General features: G+C 44.3%; 1 protein-coding gene and 1 long non-coding RNA gene across 3 annotated transcripts in view; one reads left to right on the forward strand and one right to left on the reverse strand.

Annotated features, from left to right (window-relative positions):
* LOC142742823 (uncharacterized) overlaps window positions 1-22,315 on the forward strand; it is a 107,474-nt gene that overhangs the window by 54,646 nt on the left and 30,513 nt on the right. The gene's annotated exons all lie outside the window — the stretch shown is intronic.
* The window catches only part of BEND2 (BEN domain containing 2), a 92,482-nt gene that overhangs the window by 17,693 nt on the left and 52,474 nt on the right, over window positions 1-22,315 (reverse strand). The window contains exons 9-10 of one of the 2 annotated variants that reach the window (XM_075852967.1): window positions 8,159-8,372; window positions 5,693-5,896 (exon numbers count right to left, since the gene is read on the reverse strand). In XM_075852967.1, coding sequence (XP_075709082.1) covers window positions 5,693-5,896; window positions 8,159-8,372 — 418 coding nt within the window. Of the gene's footprint in view, window positions 1-5,692; window positions 5,897-8,128; window positions 8,373-22,315 lie in introns of those variants that run through there. The other variant, XM_075852968.1, reaches the window with a different exon arrangement.

Below are 22,315 nucleotides of genomic sequence, written 5' to 3' on the forward strand. Positions count from 1 at the left end.
TCTCCCGAGTAAAACAGTACCCCACATGTGGTAATAAACGGCTGTTTGGACACACGGCAGGGCTTAGAAGGGAAAGAGCACTATTTGACTTTTTGAGATCACATTTAGCAGGAATGATTTGCGGAGGCCATGTCACATTTGCAAAGCCCCTGAGGGGACAAAACAATGAAAACGCCCAAAAAGGGACTCCATTTAGGAAACTACACCTCTTGAAGAATGCATCTAGGGGTGTAGTGAGCATTTTGACCCCACAGATGTTTCATAGAATTTATTAGAATTAGGCAGTGAAAATAAAAACAGTCCTTTTTCTTCAATAAGACGTAGCTTTAGCGCAAATTTTTTCATTTTCTCAACAAATAAAGGAAAAAAAGAACCCAACATTTGTAAAGCTATTTCTCCCGAGTACGGCAATACCCCATATGTGGTCATAAACTGCTGTTTGGGCAAACGGCAGGGCTCAGAAGGGAAGGACCGCCATTTGGAGTGCAGATGTTGCTGGATTGGTTTCTGGGCACCTGTGGGCCCAAAACAGTGGAAACCCCCCAGAAGTGACCCCATTTTGTAAACTACACCCCTCAATGCATTTACCAAGGGGTGTAGTAAGCATTTTAACCCTGCAGGTGTTTTGTAGAAATTAGTGTGCGCTCAATGTTGCAGAGTGAAAATGGGATTTTTTTCCATAGATATGCCAATATGTGGTGCCCGGCTTGTGCCACCATAACAAGACAGCTCTCTAATTATTATGCGGTGTTTCCCGGTTTTAGAAACACCCTACATGTGGCCCTAATCTTTTGTCTGGACATATGACAGGGCTCAGAAGTGAAGAGTACCATGCGGAGTGGAGGCCTAATTTGGCGATTTACAAAGTATTGGTTCACAACTGCAGAGGCTCAGATGTGAAATAATAAAAAGAAACCCCTGATAAGTGACCCCCCCTATGGAAACTGCACCCCTCAAGGCATTTATTAAGGGGTGTAGTGAGCATTTTCACCCCACAGGTCTTTTCCATAAATGAATGCGCTGCGGATGGTGCAAATTAAAAATTTATATTTTTCCCTAGATATGCCATTCAGTGGCAAATATGTCATGCCCAGCTTATGACGCTGGAGACACACACCACAAAAATTGTTAAAAGGGTTCTCACGGGTATGACGGTGCCATATATGTTGAAGGAAACTGCTGTTTGGGCACGCTGTAGGGTTCAGGGCCGAGGGAGCACCATTTGGCTTTTGGAGAGCGGATTTTGCTTGGTACTATATTTGTTTGAGTATTGCTGGTGTTTTATAATGTGGGGGTACATGTAAGCGGGGCGGAGTATATAAGGGGCATAGTCAGGTGGTATAAAAAAATAAAAATAATCCATAGATGTGTGTTACGCTGTGAAGCAATCCTTTCTGCACAGGCCAGTGTCGCACTGATAAATGGTGTCATTTCTTATTCCCCTTTTGGTCCACACTCCGCGCCTTTGTAGTTTGGGGAATTTTGCTGGGAAAGTATTATCCTGGTATAATACGGGCACCGTCGCTTCCATCGGATATGTTTGGGCCCTCCCCTTCCTGGTTCCCTAATTTTAGGTCCTTGATAAATCGCCTCTTGAAACAGAAGAAATGTTCTCCTCGGGCACAACTGCATATTTTTTTATTTCCTGACTTATTGGAGCCATAACTAATTTTATTTTTCATAGACGTAGCGGTATGAGGGCTGGTTTGTTGCGGGACGAGCTGTAGTTATTATTGGTACCATTTTGGGGTACATGTGACTTTTTGATCACCTTTTATCCTATTTTTTGGGATGCCAGGTAAACCAAAAAACGCAATTCTGGCACAGCTTTTTTTGGTTTTTTTTTATACAGAGTTCACCACGCATTATAAACTACATGTTACCTTTATTCTGCGGGTCAGTACGATTCCGGCGATACCTCATTTATAGAACTTTTTTATGTTTTACAACTTTTTGCACAATAAAATTACTTTTGTAAAAAGAATGTATTTTTTCTGTCGCCAAGTTGTGAGAACCATAACGTTTTAATTTTTTTGTCGACGGAGTTGTATGAGGGCTTGTTTTTTGCGGGACGAGCTATAGTTTTTATAGGTACCATTTTTGGATACGTGCGACTTTTTGATCACTTTTTATTGTAATATTTGTAGGGCAAAGTGACTAAAAAACAGAAACTCTGGTAACGTTTTTTACGGGTTTTTTTTACGCTGTTCACCGCGTGCAATAAATAATATAATATTTTGATACCTCCGGTCGTTACGGTCGTGGCGATACCAAATACATATGGTTTATTATTATTTTTCAATAATAAAGGACTTGATAAGAGTAAAAGGGGGATTGTGTGTTATTTGATTACTTGAAACTTTTATTGTTTTCAAACTTTTATTTTTTGCGCTTTTTTTTACACTTTTTTATACTTTTTTTACACTTTTTCTCAAGTCCCACTAGGGGACTTGAAGGTCCAACGGTCAGATTTTTTTTTTTCTAATACATTGCACTACCTATGTAGTGCAATGTATTAGATCTGTCAGTCATTCACTGACAGCAAGCCGTTTAGGCTTCGCCTCCCGGCGGGGCCTAAATCGGCTTCCGTAATGGCAGAGCAGGAGACCATTGTGTCTCCTGTTGCCATAACAGCAGTCGCCAGTCCCGATTGCCTGTCAGGGCTGGCGATCTGCTTGTAACCGCTACGATGCAGCAATCGCTTTCGATTGCTGCATCGAAGGGGTTAATGGCAGGGATCGGAGCTAGCTCCGGTTCCTGCCGTTACAGGTGGATGTCAGCTGTACAGTACAGCTGACTTCCACCGCTGATGACGCCGGATCAGCTCCTGACCCGGCGCCATCTTGCCGGCAGCTACGGAAGCCGATCAGGCTCCGCCGCCGGGCGGATCTTGACCGGCTTCGGTGCTAGGCAGACCGGGAGGCCAGTATTAGGCCTCCGGTTGCCATTGCAGCCACCGGAACCCCGGCAATTTCATTACTGGGGTTCCGATGAGCTGCAAACACCTTAAGTGCAGCGATCGCGTTTGAGCGCTGCACTTAAGGGGTTAATGGCGGGGATCGAAGCTAATTTCGGTCCCCGCCGTTACAGTCGGATGTCAGCTGTAAGATACAGCTGAGATCCGGTGATGATGGGACCGGCTCAGCTTCTGAGCCGGTGCCAAACGTTTGACGTACATGTACGGCAAGATGCGGGAAGTCAGTACTTTCCATGACGTACATGTACGTCAAATGTCGGGAAGGGGTTAATGGACAACTGGGCGTGTTTTACTTTTTGACCAAGTGGGCGTTGTGGAGAGAAGTGTATGACGCTGACCAATCAGCGTCATACACTTCTCTCCATTCATTTACACAGCATATAGTGATCTTATTACATCACTACGTGCAGCCTCATAAACACACTATAACGTTACTGAAGTGTTCTGACAGTGAAGAGAGATCACTACCAACCAGGACGTGATGTCTATTCACAATCCCGACACTTCTGTAGAATCTGTGATATTTACAGCAAGGCAAGCGTAATCTCGTTTTAAATGACAGGTTAGATCGTAATCTCGCGAGATTACGCTTGCCTTGCTGTAAAATATCACACAGACGCTACAGAAGTGTCAGGATACTGAATAGACATCACGTCCTGGCTGGAGGTAATGTATATTCACTGTCAGGTCACTTGAGTAACGTTATAGTGTGTTTATGTGGCTGCACATAGTTATGTAATAAGATATGCTGTGTAAATGAATGAGGAGAAGTGTATGACTCTGATTGATCACTGTCATACACTTCTCTCCACAACGCCCACTTGGTCAAAAAGTAAAAAACACGCCCAGTTGTCCATTAAGAAACTCATTAGCATAAAGCTAAAATAGGTCATAAATTATCGTTTTTCTAAATTAAAAAAAACACAGCTGTAATCTACATTACAGCGCCGATCATATTATGTAGAAGATAGGCCACTTATAATGTGGCGACAGAGCCTCTTTAAATGAGTGGGATCGCACTCGATGGCGCTCCCGCTGGTTACGGTGAAGTGTCGGCTGTAACATACAGCCGACACCCGAATCGTATGGAGCGGGTTCACTCCATGAGCTCGTTCGATACTTCCCCTGCCCGGCTATGACGTACGGATACGTCAAATGTCGGGAAGGGGTTAATGTGCAACGAGAGGGCCTGGCTCACCATCTCTGTTCTAGTTCATCCCAAAGGTGTCCAATGGGGTTGAGGTCAGGGCTCTGTGCGGGCCAGTCAAGTTCTTCCACACCAAACTCACACAACCATGTCTTTACGGACCTTGCTTTGTGCACTGGGGCTCAGTCATGCTGGAACATAAAAGGGCCTTCCCCGAACTGTTCCCACAATGTTGGAAGCATTCAATTGTCTGTCTAAAATGTCTTGGTATGCTGAAGCATTAAGATTTCCCTTCTCTAAGGGTGGATTCACACAAACGTCAATTGCGTCCGTGCAGGCCGCGTGGTTTTCACACGGCTCGCATGGACCAATAGAAGTCTATGGGGAAGTACAGACAGTCCGTGCTTTTTGTGCAGCGTTTGTCCGCTGCGTAAAAAGCGCGACATGTTCAATATCTCGGCGTATTTCGCACATCACGCACGCATTGAAGTCAATGGTTGCGTGAAAACCACGCAGGTCGCATGGAAGCACTTCCGTGCGAACTGCCTGTTTCGCGCAACAGCTGTAAAAAGGATGAATGTAAACGGAAAAGCACCACTTGCTCTTCTGTTTACAAACATCCAAATGGCGTGTCATAATGATGGCGGCTGCGCGAAAAGCACGCAGCCGTGCATCATATGATGCTGCCTCACGGAGCAGGTAAGTGGCTTTTGCGCAGGCAAAACGCAGCGTGTTTTGCGTGCGCAAAAACGCCACGTTCGTCTGAATCAGCCCTAATACGAACGGGCCTAGGCCAACCCCTGAGAAGCAAGTTAGCTAAGCATTATCTCACTAAACATTACAGTTGGCACAATACAGTCAGGCAGATAACATTCTCCTGGCACTCGCCAAACCCAGACTCGTCCATCAGACTGCCAGAGAAGGGTGATTTGTCACTCCACAGAACACGTTTCCATTTCCCCAGAGTCCAGTTGCAGCGTGCTTTATACCACTCCAGCGAACGCTTGGCATTGTGCTTTGTAAAGTAAGCTCCTGGTGCACAGTTTTTGCGCAGATATGAATGCCAGAGGAGGTTTGGAACTCTGCAGTTGAGTCAGCAGAGCATTAGTGACTTTTATGCACTATACGCATCAGCAGTCGGCAACCCGCGCTCTAACTTTACATGGTCTGCCACTTCATGGCTGAGTTGCTGTTGTTTCTAAACGCTTCCACTTTGCAACTTTAACCACTCACAGTTAATTGTGGAATATCTACGAAGTGACTTGTTTCAACAGTGGCTTCCTATTACAGGACCACGCTGGAATTCAGTGAGCTCCTTAGAATGACATTCTATCACAAATGTTAGTAAAGGCGACTGGATGGCTAGGTGCTTGATTTGATACAACTGTGGCAAATGAAACTAAATGAAACTCAATGATCAAGAGGTATGTCCTAATACTTTTGTCCATATAGTGTATGCATTCTTGACTTGATCATGCTCTTGTCTTTTGTATAATTCTATACATAAACTGTAAAATGGTGTTCAAAAGGTGTGTATACGTTTTAGAAATAAGAAGTAATACTTATACCTCTTAAAGCAGCAATTCTGTTGGGATCTAATGGAAGAATGCCACGTTCCAGGTTTCCATAAACATTGCTCTTCACTAGAATTTCCTCCAGGAAGAGATGCCGAATCAAATACCTAGCAGAGAGTTCTGGACGAGACTTTCCTTTGCCAATATAGATGACTGAGAATGGTAACTGCACATTTCTCCAGGGTTCACCAAAAAGTTCTTAAGGGAAAGAAAAAAAAAAAAAGGGAAAAAGTAAAAAAAATCTTATGCCAGAATTTAAAGGGGTTGTCCAGGATTAGAAAAACATGGCTGCTTTCTCCAAAAACAGTGCCACATATGTCCATGGGTTTTATCTAGTATTGCAGCTTGGTTCCACTTAAAATAATGGAGCGGCGCTGCCATACCACACACGGAGCCTGTGTACAGGCGTGGCACTATTTTAGAAAGAAAGCAGCCATGTTTTTCTAATCTTGGACAACCCCTTTAATGTGACAATGTGTTTTTATTTGGACTGAAAACAATTAAAAGACACATTTAGCTCGGATTCATCTGCACATCAATTATAGGGAACCATAACTGCAGGCAGCATGAAATCGTGTCCCGATTAGGGATGCACGATGCATCGAAACTTCGATACTGTTTCGATACTGTGCATCCCCAAACGGTTCGATACCGCCATTTTATGTATTTCGATACTTAGCTGTGCGGTCGCACAGCTCAGTATTGTAACACATGAATGTATGAGAGCGGGGCTGCGTCTGTGAAATTTAGCCATTGCCCCGCTCCTGAGTCCTGACAAGCGATGATGATGCAATGCGGCCGGCGCTGCACTAATGCACTGAAGACAGAACATGGCGGGCGCACTGCAAAACACCCCCATGTTCTGTCCTCAGTGCCTGAACCGCCGCTCATTAGAGCAGCGTCGGCCGCATCTCCTCATGCTGACCGCGCACGCACTTCCTGTTAGGAGCGGGGCAATCGCTGTATTACACAGCCGCAGCCCCGCTCTATAACGGCGGAGATCAGGTAAACCTCATCTCCGCCGTTATTTCCGTGAATGCTGCGATCAAAGCTGACTGCATCATTCAGGGGAAAATGAGAGGGGGGGGGGGGATGTCCCTTGGATCGCGTCACAGGGAATTCCTGTGACGCGATTGAGGGACATACCATATATGGGCAGACAGCCCAGGGTCTATTGACGGACCCCAGGGCTGTCCTACCATATTTCCTGTTATGGCATACTTAGGTATGTCCTAACAACTGCCTGTGTACTATCAGTACACAGGCTAATGTACTATAATATAGATATATGCCAGTACATTAAAGTTTAAAAATAAAGTAAAAACATAAAGTAATGTTAAATAAAATAAAAAATACACATACACCTTTTTTACAATAAACATTAAAATAAGTCTCAATACATAAAATATACACATTCAGTATTGGCGTGGCCGTAATAACCTTCACAACAATTTTTTTTGCATAATTTATGATGTGTACGCTGTAAATAAATAAAATATCACTTATTGTGGGGCACAAGTTGTGATGATGAATTTACCCTCCATGTGCCTCACATTAATAGTAATTAACTCCATCATGTACCTTACATATATTAACCCATTATGACTGAGAAACATGATGGGGTTAATTACTATTAATGTAAGGTACGTGGAGGTTAAATTCATCATCACACCATGCGCCTCACATCAGAAAATGGAAGAACTTTTTTTATTACTGTTGGCAAAGTATTGAATTTGTATCGAAATCGAAATACTAAACGAAGTATCGGTATCGAAGTCCAAATTCTGGTATCGTGACATCCCTAGTCCCGATTACACTAAACTATGTTTTACTCTACAGTTCTGCAGCATTTCAGAGAAATCATAAAACTAGGATTTCTCCTAAACATCGCAGCCCTGTTAGCCAAGTATGATGATGTGTTTAATAACGGATATATATCAGCTGTGTTCTGTGTGACGTGGATTATCAATAAAGTATCACTTGAAGCATATCCCTTGCATTTAAGTGCCGTTCTATTTCTCTATTTCTGGATACATCATTATGGCATGCCAGAAGTTGTTGCACATGGCAGTGAGAAAAAAAAGGTGATTTCGAGCACTGTATCATAGAAAACAAATGTTTTAGCGTGGTTTGTTCGCAGAGCTTCAATCTTGTCCCCCCCCAGATATGAACATTTTAAAATCCTGTAGGCCAGAACCTACCACTAGTGGTATCTAAAGTTTGCCTAAGGCTAATTTGAGATAAAAATAAATAAATAAATAAAAAAAGTCTTTTTTTTTTATCCTCTTGAAACACTACTATCTGTCCTTAATCTGTATCTGGTACTGCAGCTCAGGTTCGGGTAGAGTGGTGTTATTTCCTGAACAAATGTCAGACCCTTTTTTATTTCTAATCTCAGATAACGCCTTCATAAGCAATAAAGTATTTTACCTCTGAACACTGCCTAGCCAGGAGCATTACCTATAGGATCCGAGGCCTTATGTTTTGTAGACATTCCAATCTTCTGCGATCCAGATGCCCTGTTATCCTTCTGTTTTTTTAGTGGCGTGTTTGCCTGTGTGACATCCTCAACATCTGTAACTTCCACCTCATTGTACTCTTCTGTCGCATCATCAGAATCCAAGCAAATCGAATCATCAGGAATTTGTGGTGTAGCTTTAGGATAGACATTGATCTTTAGGAAAAAAATAAATTCACAGTTAAACAGGTAAAAAAATAAAAATAAAATAATTATACGTCCATTAAGTTTACCCTTCCTAAGTGCTAGCCGTTTGATTCAGGGGAAAGTAAAACAAAATTGGCCAGTTGCAGCACATTTTAGTCATTGACCCCACATAGCAGTTAGGTTACTTCTCTGCCTCCCCCGTCTAGAACTCTCAATGTCATCTAATTGCCAGATGAATATCTATTTATTTTTTTAAACTCTGTTATTGTAGTTGCCATGACCTCTTGGGTAAAGCATTCCAAAGTTTGCCTACTTAAAATGTAATGGTACGATTTTCTATACTGATTAACTCGTCTTTCCTCCACGGTAAAGGATGCTCCCTGGTCTCTTGTACAGTTCTTGGAATTAATAATTCAATTGTCAATTCTTTGTTATGTCCTTTTTTATATTTATACATATGAATAGGTTCATTCCTAAAGCACCTTTTTCACAACCCTAATATTATTTTCGCATAGGTTTCGGGTCATTGACAAACGCTGACACTCTACTTTCTACCTCATCCACAGGGTCATTACGAAACGATTAGGGTGCAGTTACACGCGCCACATTTTGTCGCAGAAATATCTGCGACTGAAAATCAATTCCATTCATCTGAATGAAACCTGCAGAAAACCATGTACTTGCTGCAGAAGTAACCCCTTTCAGATGAACGGAGCAGATTTTCAGTTGCAGAAACTTCTGCAACTAATCTGCCGTGTGGGAATCCACCCTTACAAAAAATTGGACTGAAAACAGAACCTTAGAAACTCTGAAGAGGAGAAGCTGTAAATGGAATGTACTCAAAATGGCAGCAATCACACCAACTAATTATCCATGTACATACTTCGTCACCGTGCAGGAAAAATAATTATAGTTTTATTGTTTGGGTATACACACACACACACACACACACACACACACACACACACACACACACACACACACACACACACACACACACACACACACATATCTCGCATGTACCCCAAAATGGTACCAATGAAAACTACAGATTGTCCCGCAACAAATAAGCCCTCACACGGCTCAGTTGGAGAAAAAATACAAAATTTTCAGAGCCAGAACTCTTTTTTTTTCGCCATATCCTGAGTGTTCCAAAACAAATAAGATTGGGTACCACTTATCAGTGCGACACTGGCCACATATCTATGAATTATTATTTATATGCCCTGATGTACTTTACCCAGCTTACGTATGCCCCCACATTATAAACTGAAATACCAGTAAAACTCAAAACAGAACCACCAAGCAAAATCTGCCCTCCAAACGCCAAATGGAGCTCGCTCCCTTCTGAGCCCTACAGTGTGCCCAAACAGCAGTTTACGTCCACAGATATGGTGACATCGCCATACCCGGGAGAACCCGATTAATATTTTATGAGGTATTTGCTTTCAGTGGCACAAACTGGGCACAACATATTGTGCACTAAAATGGCATATCAGTGGAAAATTAAAAATGTCACTCCGCACCATGCGCTGTGCATTAACCCATTCACGCACCACGACTTAATAGCATGTGATGCATGGGGCGGGCTCACGTGCGGAGCCTGTGCCATACGCCCGGGACTAACGGACATGAACAGCGAGTTACAGGATCCTGAAAAAATGACAATATACTGCAATACATTAGTATTAGTCCCCTAGGAGGACTAATATAATGTGCAACAAAAAAAAAAGTTAGGCCTTAGTCACACAACAGGGTCCGAGTGTCGGCTGATAAAAACGGCCGTTTTTTCCCGGCCATTTTGCATCCGTTCCGATTCCGTGTTGCCGTTTTTAACGGCCGATTTTGACCCGGTTGCATCCGTTTTTTTCCCTGTCCGTTTTAAAATCGGATGAATTTCATAAATTTGTTGCCACACACTTTCCTCTGTAGGTAATGCCCCCCAGCCCCCTGCAGGTAATGTCACCCAGCCCCCTGCAGGTAATGCCACCCAGCCCTCTGCAGGTAATGCCACCCAGCCCCCTGCAGGTAATGCCACCCAGTCCCCTGTAGGTAATGCCACACAGCCCCCTGTAGGTTGCACCCATCCCCCCCCCCCTTCCAGGAGAAGTCAGACTTCAATGTCCATAAATGGACAGTGTAGTCACTCACTTCTCCTGTAGCGGAATGCCCAGCCATAGGGTCGGGGATTCCGCTTCAGAAGTGAGGGACATCGCTGTGTCCATATAATGGACAGTGTAGTTACTCACTTCTCCTGTTGCGGAATCCCCAATCCCCGGCTGGGGATTCCGACTCCTACAGGGAGCAAAAAAAGACCCTCCTCCTCCTCACATGCACTCTGCACTGTGAGGAGGAGGAGGAGAGAGAGCGTGAGCGACGGAAGACACGACCGTCACTCGGGACACATTCCGGTGATGGCTGTGTTTTACCTGGCCCCATAGACTTCTGTGAGAGCCGGGCGGCCGGGTAAATGGCCGAAAATAGGGCATGTCCCATTTTTTGACGGCCAGGTTTCCCGGGCCGTCAAAAAAAAATCAGTCGTGTGAATAGCCCCATTAAGGGTCTATTGCTCCAACTGCAGCCGGGTGACAGACGTTTTATGAACGGCCGTCACCCGGCCGGGAAACCCTGTCGTGTGAATAAGGGCTTAAAGTTATTATTAGTGAAAAAAAATGAAATTAATATTTAAATATTTTTTTCTCTAAAGTATTGTAAAAAAAAAAAAGAAATACACAAAATTGGTATCACTGCATCCGTAAAAAAGTCCCAGCTATTAAAATATACCATTATTTAACTCGCACGGTTAAATATATATATATATATTTATTACAAAGATAGAAATTTGGTATCACTGTAATTAAATTGAGTCGCAGAAAAAATGTAAATTGACGTTTGTACGGTGAAAGTAGTAATAACAAAACCCAAAAAACAATGGGGGAAATCTCCAATTTTTGCCTGCAAAGAATTTTATTTCCAGTTTCCCAGTACATTAAATGGTACTTTAAATGGTGTCAATACAAACTACAACTCCTCCCTCAAGAAATAAGCCCTCACACCGCTCTATTGATGGGGGATGATAAACAAGAGAAAAAAAAGGAGTCCATACATGTCAATATATGAAAAAACTAAACATCTTTATTGATAACATAAAATACATTAAATGACAAAGACAGAGAATCTAAAATGAATCCTAGTACGGATCACAGATATATACATTGAGTATATATATATATTTTTAATACACTGATGGTATGCACAATTACTGTAACTCAATGTAGCTCCAACATGGGGTGCATCAAAATAGGAGTAATTTTAAAATATAAGTTGTGTAAAGAAGGACAATGTGCCTAACTCAAAAAAGGCCTATAGTAACTGAAAAGTAATTGGTGCCTGGAAAAATGGCATAGAGCCAAATTTAAGTCAGATATGTGCACTTACCCATGTGTGGGAGATTGAATGTGACCCAGCGGTATAGGAGAGCGCCCCCTTGAGAAAGCCACAGGCGAAACGCGCGTCGGGGCGCTCTCCTATACCGCTGGGTCACATTCAATCTCCCACACATGGGTAAGTGCACATATCGGACTTAAATTTGGCTCTATGCCATTTTTCCAGGCACCAATTACTTTTCAGTTACTATAGGCCTTTTTTGAGTTAGGCACATTGTCCTTCTTTACACAACTTATATTTTAAAATTACTCCTATTTTGATGCACCCCATGTTGGAGCTACATTGAGTTACAGTAATTGTGCATACCATCAGTGTATTAAAAATATATATATATACTCAATGTATACATCTGTGATCCGTACTAGGATTCATTTTAGATTCTCTGTCTTTGTCATTTAATGTATTTTATGTTATCAATAAAGATGTTTAGTTTTTTCATATATTGATATGTATGGACTCCTTTTTTTCTCTTGTTTATCATATATTGTTAGAGTCCTTATCTCTAATTATTCATATGGGTGGTTGAGTGTTGTCTCCCCCCTTTACACGTATTTGTCCTGTGAGACATCCTGTCTAATTTCTATTGATGGGGGGCAGAAAAAAGAAAAAAAAAAGTTATGGCTCTTGGAAAGTGGGGAGGGAAAAACTAAAAAGAAAAAAAATTGATTAGTCAAGAAAAATGTAATTGATTTCTAAAAACAAAACCATTTGACCACATGTGGGGTATAGAAATACTCGGGAGAAATTGCTTTACAAATGTTGGTGTGCTTTTTCCTCCTTTATGAAAAAAGTCAACATTTTAGTGGAAATAATGTTGATATTCATTTTCACGGCCTAATTCTAATAAATCCTGCAAAAGTCCTGTAGGGTCTAAATGCTCACTATACCCCTAGATAAATTCCTTAAGTGGTGTAGTTTCCCAAATGGGGTCACTTTTGGGAGGTTTCCACTGTTTTGGTCCCTCAGGGGCTTTGCAAATGCAACATCACACCCAAAAACCATTTCAGCTAAATTTGAGCTCCAAAAGCCAAATAGCACTCTTTCCCTTCTAGGCCCCGCTGTGGGTCCAAACAGCAGTTTATTACCACATATGATTTATTGCCGTAAATCGTGAGAACTTGTGTTAGGGATCTGCCAGGTACTACGTCTAGGTATACTCCTGGGATTAATCAATCCACACCTGAGGCCAAACCTGTTCGACTGACACCATCTCCCACCAACCAGGGTGGCAGGCTCAGGAGTGGGAGAGCCTATCGCGGCCTGGTCAGTCGGAGTTAGCTCCGCCCCCTGTCCTTTATTACCTGCCGTGTTCTCTTCCTCAGTGCTTGTAATTCTTCTGGATTCCTGGCCTCACTGCTGCTTGCTCCAGCCTGCTCCTGCCGTGCTTCTGCCTTGCTGCAGTTCCGCTTAACCTGCTTTGCTTTGCCCCTGGCTTGCTTCCTTCTCCGTGCTCACTTTGGTATACTCCACTTCATCCTGGTCCTGACTACTCATTCACCGCTCCGTTTTCTCGCGGCGTTCCGTGGCTACTGCCCCTTCCCTTGCGTGTTCCCTGTTTGTTCTCCCGTGCACTTAGACAGCGTAGGGACCGCCGCCCAGTTGTACCCCGTCGCCTAGGGCGGGTCGTTGCAAGTAGGCAGGGACAGGGCGGTGGGTAGATTAGGGCTCACTTTCCCTTCACCTCCTTCCTGCCATTACATAATTACAAGCCCTTACCTAGTCTACCATCTCTCCTACGCTGACGCTATCATGGACCCCCTTGAGACCCTGACCCAGCAGATGCAGGGCCTCTCCCTACAGGTCCAGGCCCTGGCCCAGAGGGTCAACCAGGGTGACGCTGCCTTAGTAGTACGCCTCACCTCACCTCTAGAACCCGACCTCAAGTTACCTGACCGGTTCTCAGGGGACCGTAAGACGTTTCTCTCCTTCCGGGAGAGTTGCAGACTGTATTTCCGCCTAAAACCCCACTCCTCAGGTTCCGAGAACCAGCGGGTGGGTATCATCATATCCCGACTCCAGGAAGAGCCCCAAGAGTGGGCCTTCTCCTTAGCTCCTGACGCCCCTGAACTTTCCTCTGTTGATCGTTTTTTCTCTGCCCTCGGACTCATTTACGACGAGACTGACAGGACTGCTTTAGCCGAGAGTCAGCTGGTGACCTTACGTCAGGGTTGGAGACCGGTTGAGGAATACTGTTCTGATTTTAGAAAGTGGTGCGTAGCTTCTCGGTGGAACGATCCGGCCCTAAGGTGCCAGTTTAGGTTAGGATTATCTGACGCCCTGAAGGATCTGCTGGTTAGCTACCCCTCTTCTGACTCCCTTGACCAGGTTATGGCCCTAGCATTACGACTTCACCGACGTCTCAGGGAATGTCAGCTTGAACGCTTCAATGTGCTCCCCTCTGATTTTTCTGCGATTCCCCCCGAGGTCCCGTCTCCTCGCCCCTCCACGGAGGACTCGGAGGTACCTATGCAACTCGGGGCCTCCATGTCCCCTCGACAACGTAGGGAGTTTCGCAGAATGAATGGTCTCTGCTTCTACTGTGGGGACGACAAGCATCTACTGAACACCTGTCCCAGGCGCAAGAATAAGAAGCCGGAAAACTTCCGCGCCTAAGTGATCATCGGGGAGGTCACTTGGGCGCACAGGTATTTCCCGTTAATGTGAAACGCAATAAAATTTTGCTTCCCTTTCAGGTCTCGTTTGCTGGCCGGTCTGCCACGGGCAGTGCTTTCGTGGATTCTGGCTCATCTGCTAATATCATGTCTGTGGAATTTGCTATGTCTCTAAAGATGCCTTTTATTGATTTACCTTATCCTATCCCTGTAGTAGGTATCGACTCAACTCCCCTTGCTAATGGTTATTTTACTCAGCATACTCCTGTTTTTGAACTCCTGGTTGGCTCCATGCATTTGGAGCAGTGCTCTGTACTGGTGATGCAGGGATTATCGTCTGATCTGGTATTAGGTCTTCCCTGGTTGCAGTTGCATAATCCCACGTTTGATTGGAATACTGGGGATCTCACCAAATGGGGTAGTGAATGTCTTATGTCATGTCTTTCTGTTAACTCTATTTCTCCCCGGGAGGAGGTAAACACGCTTCCTGAGTTTATTCAGGACTTCGCCGATGTGTTTTCTAAGGAGGCCTCCGAGGTGTTGCCCCAACCATAGAGATTACGATTGCGCCATCGATTTGGTGCCTGGTGCCAAGCTTCCTAAGGGTAGGATATTTAATCTTTCATGTCCTGAACGTGAAGCTTTGAGGGTGTATATCCAAGAATGCCTGGCCAAGGGTTTCATTCGCCCCTCGACTTCTCCTGTAGGTGCTGGCTTCTTCGTGGGGAAGAAGGATGGTGGTCTTAGGCCGTGCATTGATTATCGTAACCTGAATAAGGTCACCGTAAGGAACCAGTACCCACTTCCTTTGATTCCGGATCTTTTCAATCAGGTTCAGGGAGCCCAATGGTTTTCTAAGTTTGATCTACGGGGGGGATATAACCTTATCCGCATCAAAGAGGGGGATGAGTGGAAAACTGCGTTCAACACACCCGAGGGTCATTTCGAATACCTGGTCATGCCCTTTGGGTTGTGTAATGCCCCTGCTGTCTTCCAGAATTTTATTAATGAAATCCTGAGAGATTACCTGGGTAATTTTCTTGTTGTGTACCTTGATGACATACTGGTGTTTTCCAAGGACTGGTCCTCCCACGTGGAGCATGTCAGGAAGGTGCTCCAGGTCCTTCGGGAGAATAATCTGTTTGCTAAGACTGAAAAATGTGTCTTTGGGGTACAGGAGATACCATTTTTAGGGCAAATCCTCACTCCTCATGAATTCCGCATGGACCCTGCCAAGGTTCAGGCTGTGGCGGAATGGGTCCAACCTGCCTCCCTTAAGGCGTTACAGTGTTTTTTAGGGTTCGCCAACTATTACAGGAGATTTATTGCCAACTTCTCGGTCGTCGCTAAGCCTCTTACGGACCTTACTTGCAAGGGTGCTGATGTCCTCCATTGGCCCCCTGAGGCCGTCCAGGCCTTTGAGACCCTCAAGAAGTGCTTTATCTCGGCCCCCGTGCTGATTCAGCCCAACCAAGAGGAGCCATTTATTGTGGAGGTTGACGCATCCGAGGTGGGAGTGGGGGCCGTCTTGTCCCAGTGTACCAGCTCCCTCACCCATCTCCGCCCCTGTGCTTACTTCTCTAGGAAGTTTTCGCCCACGGAGAGTAACTATGATATTGGCAACCGCGAACTTCTAGCCATTAAATGGGCTTTTGAAGAGTGGCGGCAATTCCTGGAGGGGGCCAGACACCAGGTAACGGTCCTTACGGATCACAAGAATTTGTTTTTCCTAGAATCGGCCCGGAGGCTTAATCCTAGACAAGCTCGGTGGGCACTATTCTTTACCAGATTTAATTTCTTGGTTACCTATAGGGCTGGGTCCAAGAATATTAAGGCTGATGCTCTGTCACGTAGTTTCATGGCCAATCCTCCTTCCGAGAAGGATCCTGCTTGTATTTTACCCCCTGGTATAATCGTTTCTGCCACGGATTCTGATTTAGCTTCTGATATCGCGGCTGATCAGGGTGCAGCTCCCGGGAATGTCCCTGGGGACAAACTGTTTGTTCCCCTGCAATACCGGCTAAGGGTACTCAGGGAAAACCATGACTCCGCTCTATCTGGTCATCCTGGCATCTTGGGCACCAAACACCTCATTACCAGAAACTATTGGTGACCTGGGTTGCCTAAAGACGTTAGGGCTTACGTCGTTGCTTGTGAGGTTTGCGCTAGGTCCAAAACCCCTAGGTCCCGACCTGCGGGCCTACTACGTTCCTTGCCCATTCCCCAGAGACCTTGGACCCATATCTCCATGGATTTTATCACCGATTTGCCTCCATCTCAGGGCAAGTCGGTGGTGTGGGTGGTAGTAGACCGCTTCAGCAAGATGTGCCACTTTGTGCCCCTTAAGAAGCTACCTAACGCCAAGACGTTAGCTTCTTTGTTTGTGAAACACATCCTGCGTCTCCATGGCGCCCCAGTCAATATCGTTTCTGACAGAGGGGTACAATTTGTTTCTTTATTTTGGAGAGCTTTTTGTAAAAAGTTGGAGATTGATCTGTCCTTCTCCTCCGCCTTCCATCCCGAAACTAATGGCCAAAACGGAAAGGACTAACCAATCCCTGGAACAATATTTAAGGTGTTTCATCTCTGACTGTCAATTCGATTGGGTCTCATTCCTTCCCCTTGCTGAATTTTCCCTGAATAACCGGGTCAGTAACTCGTCAGGGGTCTCCCCGTTTTTCTGTAATTTCGGGTTTAACCCAAGGTTCTCCTCCGTTTCCCCTGGTTGTTCCAATAATCCTGAGGTAGAGGACGTTCATCGGGAACTGTGCACTGTCTGGGCCCAGGTTCAGAAGAACCTAGAGGCGTCCCAGAGCGCACAAAAGATTCAGGCGGATAGTAGACGTTCTGCTAACCCCCGGTTTGTCGTCGGGGATTTGGTCTGGTTGTCGTCCAGGAACTTGCGCCTTAAGGTCCCGTCCAGGAAGTTTGCTCCCCGATTTATTGGACCTTATAAGATCATTGAAGTCCTCAACCCTGTATCCTTCCGTCTGGAGCTGCCCCCATCCTTTCGCATACATGACGTCTTCCATGCCTCGCTCCTTAAACGCTGCTCCCCGTCCTGGTCCCCCTCGAGGAAACCTCCTGTTCCCGTTCTCACCCCTGAGGGGGTGGAATTCGAGGTGGCCAAGATTATGGACAGTAGGATGGTCCAGGGCTCCCTCCAGTACCTGGTCCATTGGAAAGGATACGGGCCGGAGGAGAGGACTTGGGTACCTGCCCGTGATGTTCACGCTGGGGTATTGATCAGGAGGTTCCACCTTCTCTTCCCTACTAAACCGGGTCCTCTTAGTAAGGGTCCGGTGGCCCCTCATAAAAGGGGGAGTACTGTTAGGGATCTGCCAGGTACTACGTCTAGGTATACTCCTGGGATTAATCAATCCACACCTGAGGCCAGACCTGTTCGACTGACACCGTCTCCCACCAACCAGGGTGGCAGGCTCAGGAGTGGGAGAGCCTATCGCGGCCTGGTCAGTCGGAGTTAGCTCCGCCCCCTGTCCTTTATTACCTGCCGTGTTCTCTTCCTCAGTGCTTGTAATTCTTCTGGATTCCTGGCCTCACTGATGCTTGCTCCAGCCTGCTCCTGCCGTGCTTCTGCCTTGCTGCAGTTCCGCTTAACCTGCTTTGCTTTGCCCCTGGCTTGCTTCCTTCTCCGTGCTCACTTTGGTATACTCCACTTCATCCTGATCCTGACTACTCATTCACCGCTCCGTTTCCTCGCGGCGTTCCGTGGGCTACTGCCCCTTCCCTTGCGTGTTCCCTGTTTGTTCTCCCATGCACTTAGACAGCGTAGGGACCGCCGCCCAGTTGTACCCCGTCGCCTAGGGCGGGTCGTTGCAAGTAGGCAGGGACAGGGCGGTGGGTAGATTAGGGCTCACTTTCCCTTCACCTCCTTCCTGCCATTACAACTTGCTTTACAAATGTTGTGGTGCTTTTTCTTCTTTATTCCTTGTAAAAATGTCTACTTTTTTTCAGAAAAAAAAAAAGTAGATTTTCATCTTCACAGACTAATTCCAATGAATTCTGCAAAGAACCTGTGGGGTCAAAATGCTCAGTATAACCCTAGAAAAATTCCTTGAGGGGTGTCGTTTCTAAAATGGGGTCAATTGTTTTTTTTCTACTGTCTTGACACCACAAGACCTCTTCAAATCAGACATGGTGCCTAAAATATAGTAGCCACCAAAAGTTCCGGAACACCCTCATAACTTTTGAACGGCTCGAGGTAGAGGGTTGAAATTTGGTGGGATTTAATGAGATCATAAAATCTACCAGTTAACGCCAAAAAAAAACAAAAACACCCCCACCCCCTTGTGGGCGGTGGGGTGGGAGGTCGAGTGGGGGCTCATTTGAAAGCTCTTTCAAAATCGATTGCGGCATTGTTTTCGTATTGAAGATAGGATTTTTTTTCCGCTGACATATTTACCGTATTTTTCGGACTATAAGACGCACCCAGGTTTTAGACAACAGAAAATAGGAAAAAAATGTCATATTTTACTTCTTTTACAAAGAAAAAACTATTGGTTAAAAAAAAAAAATTTCTTCAGTTTCACCACATTCTGAAAGCCATAAATTATATTTTTCCATAATTTGAGCAGTGAGAGGGCTTATTTTTTGCGGGACGAGCTGTAGTTTTTATTAGCACCATTTTTTGTCACATACAATTTTTTTAATCACTTTTTATTTCATTATTTTTAGCGCTACGGTGACCAAAAGACAACGATTCTGGAGCTTTAAATTATTATTTTTTTTACACCATTGACTGTGTGAGTCAAATAATGCTATATTGTAATAGTTTCGGACTTTTACGGATGCAGCGATACCAATTTTTTTAATTATTTTTTTATTTTGACATTGTGCTTGGGGAAAAATGGGAAATGTTTTTTTTTTTAACTTTTAAATACATTTTGAGGTGTGTAAAAAAAAAATGTAACTTTTTTTTTTTTTTTACACACATTTTATTAGTTCCCTTAGGGGATTAGAATACACTGCAATACATGCATGAGTTACGGAAACAGCGTAACACGCTGAGCTACGTTATTTCCGTAACTCCCATAGTAGTGAATGGCAGTTACAGAAGCAGCGTAGCATGCTACGCTCTTTCCATAACTACTATTCAGTTCTATGGGAGTTACGCAAACTGCGTAGCTCAGTGAGTTACACGGTTTCCGTAACTCGACCATGTAAGAAGGAAATGGCCGTGAGACCCGCATCTATTTGACATTTATGACATATCCTGTGGATATGTCATAAATGTCCTTCATGGGAAAACCACTATAAATGCCGCGGTCACTATTGACCGTGGCATTTAACTAGTTAAACCGCCAGGAACAGCGCCATCCCTGTTCCTAGCCGTTAGTGCAGCGTGTCAGAAGCTGACACCAGCAGTGTATGGAGCGGGCTCAGCGCGTGAGCCCGCTCCATACATCATCCCCTCCCCGCACCATGATGTGCCGGCACATCACGGGTCGGTAAGGGGTTAAGTAAAGAGCGGTCAGTGGGCCCGGTACTGCCGGGTCCCCTGACTGCCGACTATAAGACGCAGGGACTTTTTAGCAAGATTTACTCTTGCTAAAAACTGCGTCTTATAGTCCGAAAAATACAGTAACTTTAAAGTTATCATATTCATTATCGGCTACCGCCGGTGTTAGCATTGCCCAAAATGTACCGCGCAGGTAAAATCCTAAATGCGTGTGGGCGCGTGTGCTTAATGTCACATCATGGTGATTTTAAATTATGTATTATTACAAATCGGCCTCGGCGATACAAAATGGACCTTGTCTACGATTCTAACATAATTTCATGTGTACACATTTCAGTAGTCGCTTGTGAATTTCAGAAAGCGCTAATTCGGAGAGTAATTTTCATTTTTGTACATTTCTATTGTCATATCACAAAATGCATTTGACCGAAACGGAAAGGATCACTTTATTGATGATGAGAGGGTATGGCGAAGAAAAAATAAGATCCTATCGAGAAGTAGCGGCTTTATTCAATGCCACTTATCCTATCCGTGATCCAATTTCATTGTCAACTGTTAAAAGAACTGTTCATCGTTTCTAAATAACCGGTTCAATTAAAGACGCACCAAGATCCGGAAGACCCAAACATGCTAGTAATGATGAAAAAGCTTTAGATGTTCTGCTCACTATACATGATAATCCTCATACATCTGTCTCGAGTGGAGCACAACAAGCGACTACCGAAATGTGTACACATGAAATCATGTTACAATCGTAGGCAAGGTCAATTTTGCATCGCCGAGGCCGATTGTAATAATACGCAATTTAAAGTCACGTTGATGTGACATTCCCAAGCTCACACACACGTGCCCACACACATTTAAGATTTTACCCGCGCGGTACATTATGGGTAATGCTAACACCGACGGTAGCCGATAATGAAGATGATAACTTTAACGTTAAATATCTCAGTGAAAAAAAAAATCCTATCTCAAAATCGTTTGCAGCATAGTTTTTGTATTGAAAATAGCTTTCAAATGAGCCCCCACTCGACCCCCCCGTGCCATTTAAGATTTTGCTGCCCCACCCACCCCACCACCAAGGGGGTGTGGGTGTTTTTTTTTTAGCACTAACTGGTAGATTTTATGTCCGCATTAAATCCCACCAAATTTTAACCCTCTACCTCGAGCCATTCAAAAGTTATGAGGGTGTTCCGGAACTTTTGGTAGGCACTGTATATTCTAAGAAGAAGGAGGCCCCAAAATCCACTAGGTGCTCCTTTGCTTATGAGGACTGTGCTTCAGTCTATTAGCACACTAGGGCCACATGTGGGATATTTCTAAAAACTGCAGAATCTGGACAATATTAAAGAGGCTCTGTCGCCACATTATAAGTGGCCTATCTTCTACATAATGTGATCGGCGCTGTAATGTAGATTACAGCAGTGTTTTTTATTTAGAAAAACAATCATTTTAGACTGAGTTATGACCTATTTTAGCTGTATGCTAATGAGTTTCTCAATGGACAACTGGGCGTGTTTTTACTTTTTGACCAAGTGGGCATTGTGGAGAGAAGTGTATGACGCTGACCAATCAGCGTCATACACTTCTCCCCATTCATTTACACAGCACATAGCATTATAGCTATATCGCTATGTGCAGCCACATACACACACTATAACGTTACTGCAGTGAATATACAGTACATTACCTCCAGCCAGGACGTGATGTCTATTCAGAATCCTGACATTTCTGTAGCGTCTGTGTGATAATTACAGCAAGGCAAGCGTAATCTTGTTTTAAAGGACAGGTTACATCGTTATCTCGCGAGATTACGCTTGCCTTGATGTAAATATCACACAAATGCTACAGAAATGTCAGGATTCGGAATAGACATCACGTCCTGGCTGGGGGTAATGTATATTCACGGTCAGGAAGCTTGAGTAACGTTATAGTGTGTTTATGTGGCTGCACATAGCGATATAGCTATATCGCTATGTGCTGTGTAAATGAATGGGGAGAAGTGTGTGACGCTGATTGGTCAGCGTCACACACTTCCCTCCACTTGGTCAAAAACTAAGACACGCCCAGTTGTCCATTAAGAAACTCATTAGCATAAAGCTAAAATAGGTCATTTGGCTTTTTGAGAGCACATATTGCTGAATTGGTTTTTCGGTGCCATGTCGCATTTGCAGAACTTCCTAAAAGGTACCAGTACAGTAGAAATTCCCCAGATGTGACCCCATTTTTGAGACTCCACCCCTTAAGGAATTACATTAGGGGTGCAATGAATATTTTGACCCCACAGGTGTTTTAAAAGATATTAGAATTTGGCCATGAAAAATATAAATCCACATGTTTTTTTAGCTGAACATTTTTTCATTTTTACAAGAAATACAGGAGAAAAATCAATAAATAAAAAAAAAAAAAAAAAA

Source organism: Rhinoderma darwinii, chromosome 2, assembly GCF_050947455.1.
Source record: "Rhinoderma darwinii isolate aRhiDar2 chromosome 2, aRhiDar2.hap1, whole genome shotgun sequence".
Lineage (NCBI taxonomy): Eukaryota > Metazoa > Chordata > Amphibia > Anura > Rhinodermatidae > Rhinoderma > Rhinoderma darwinii.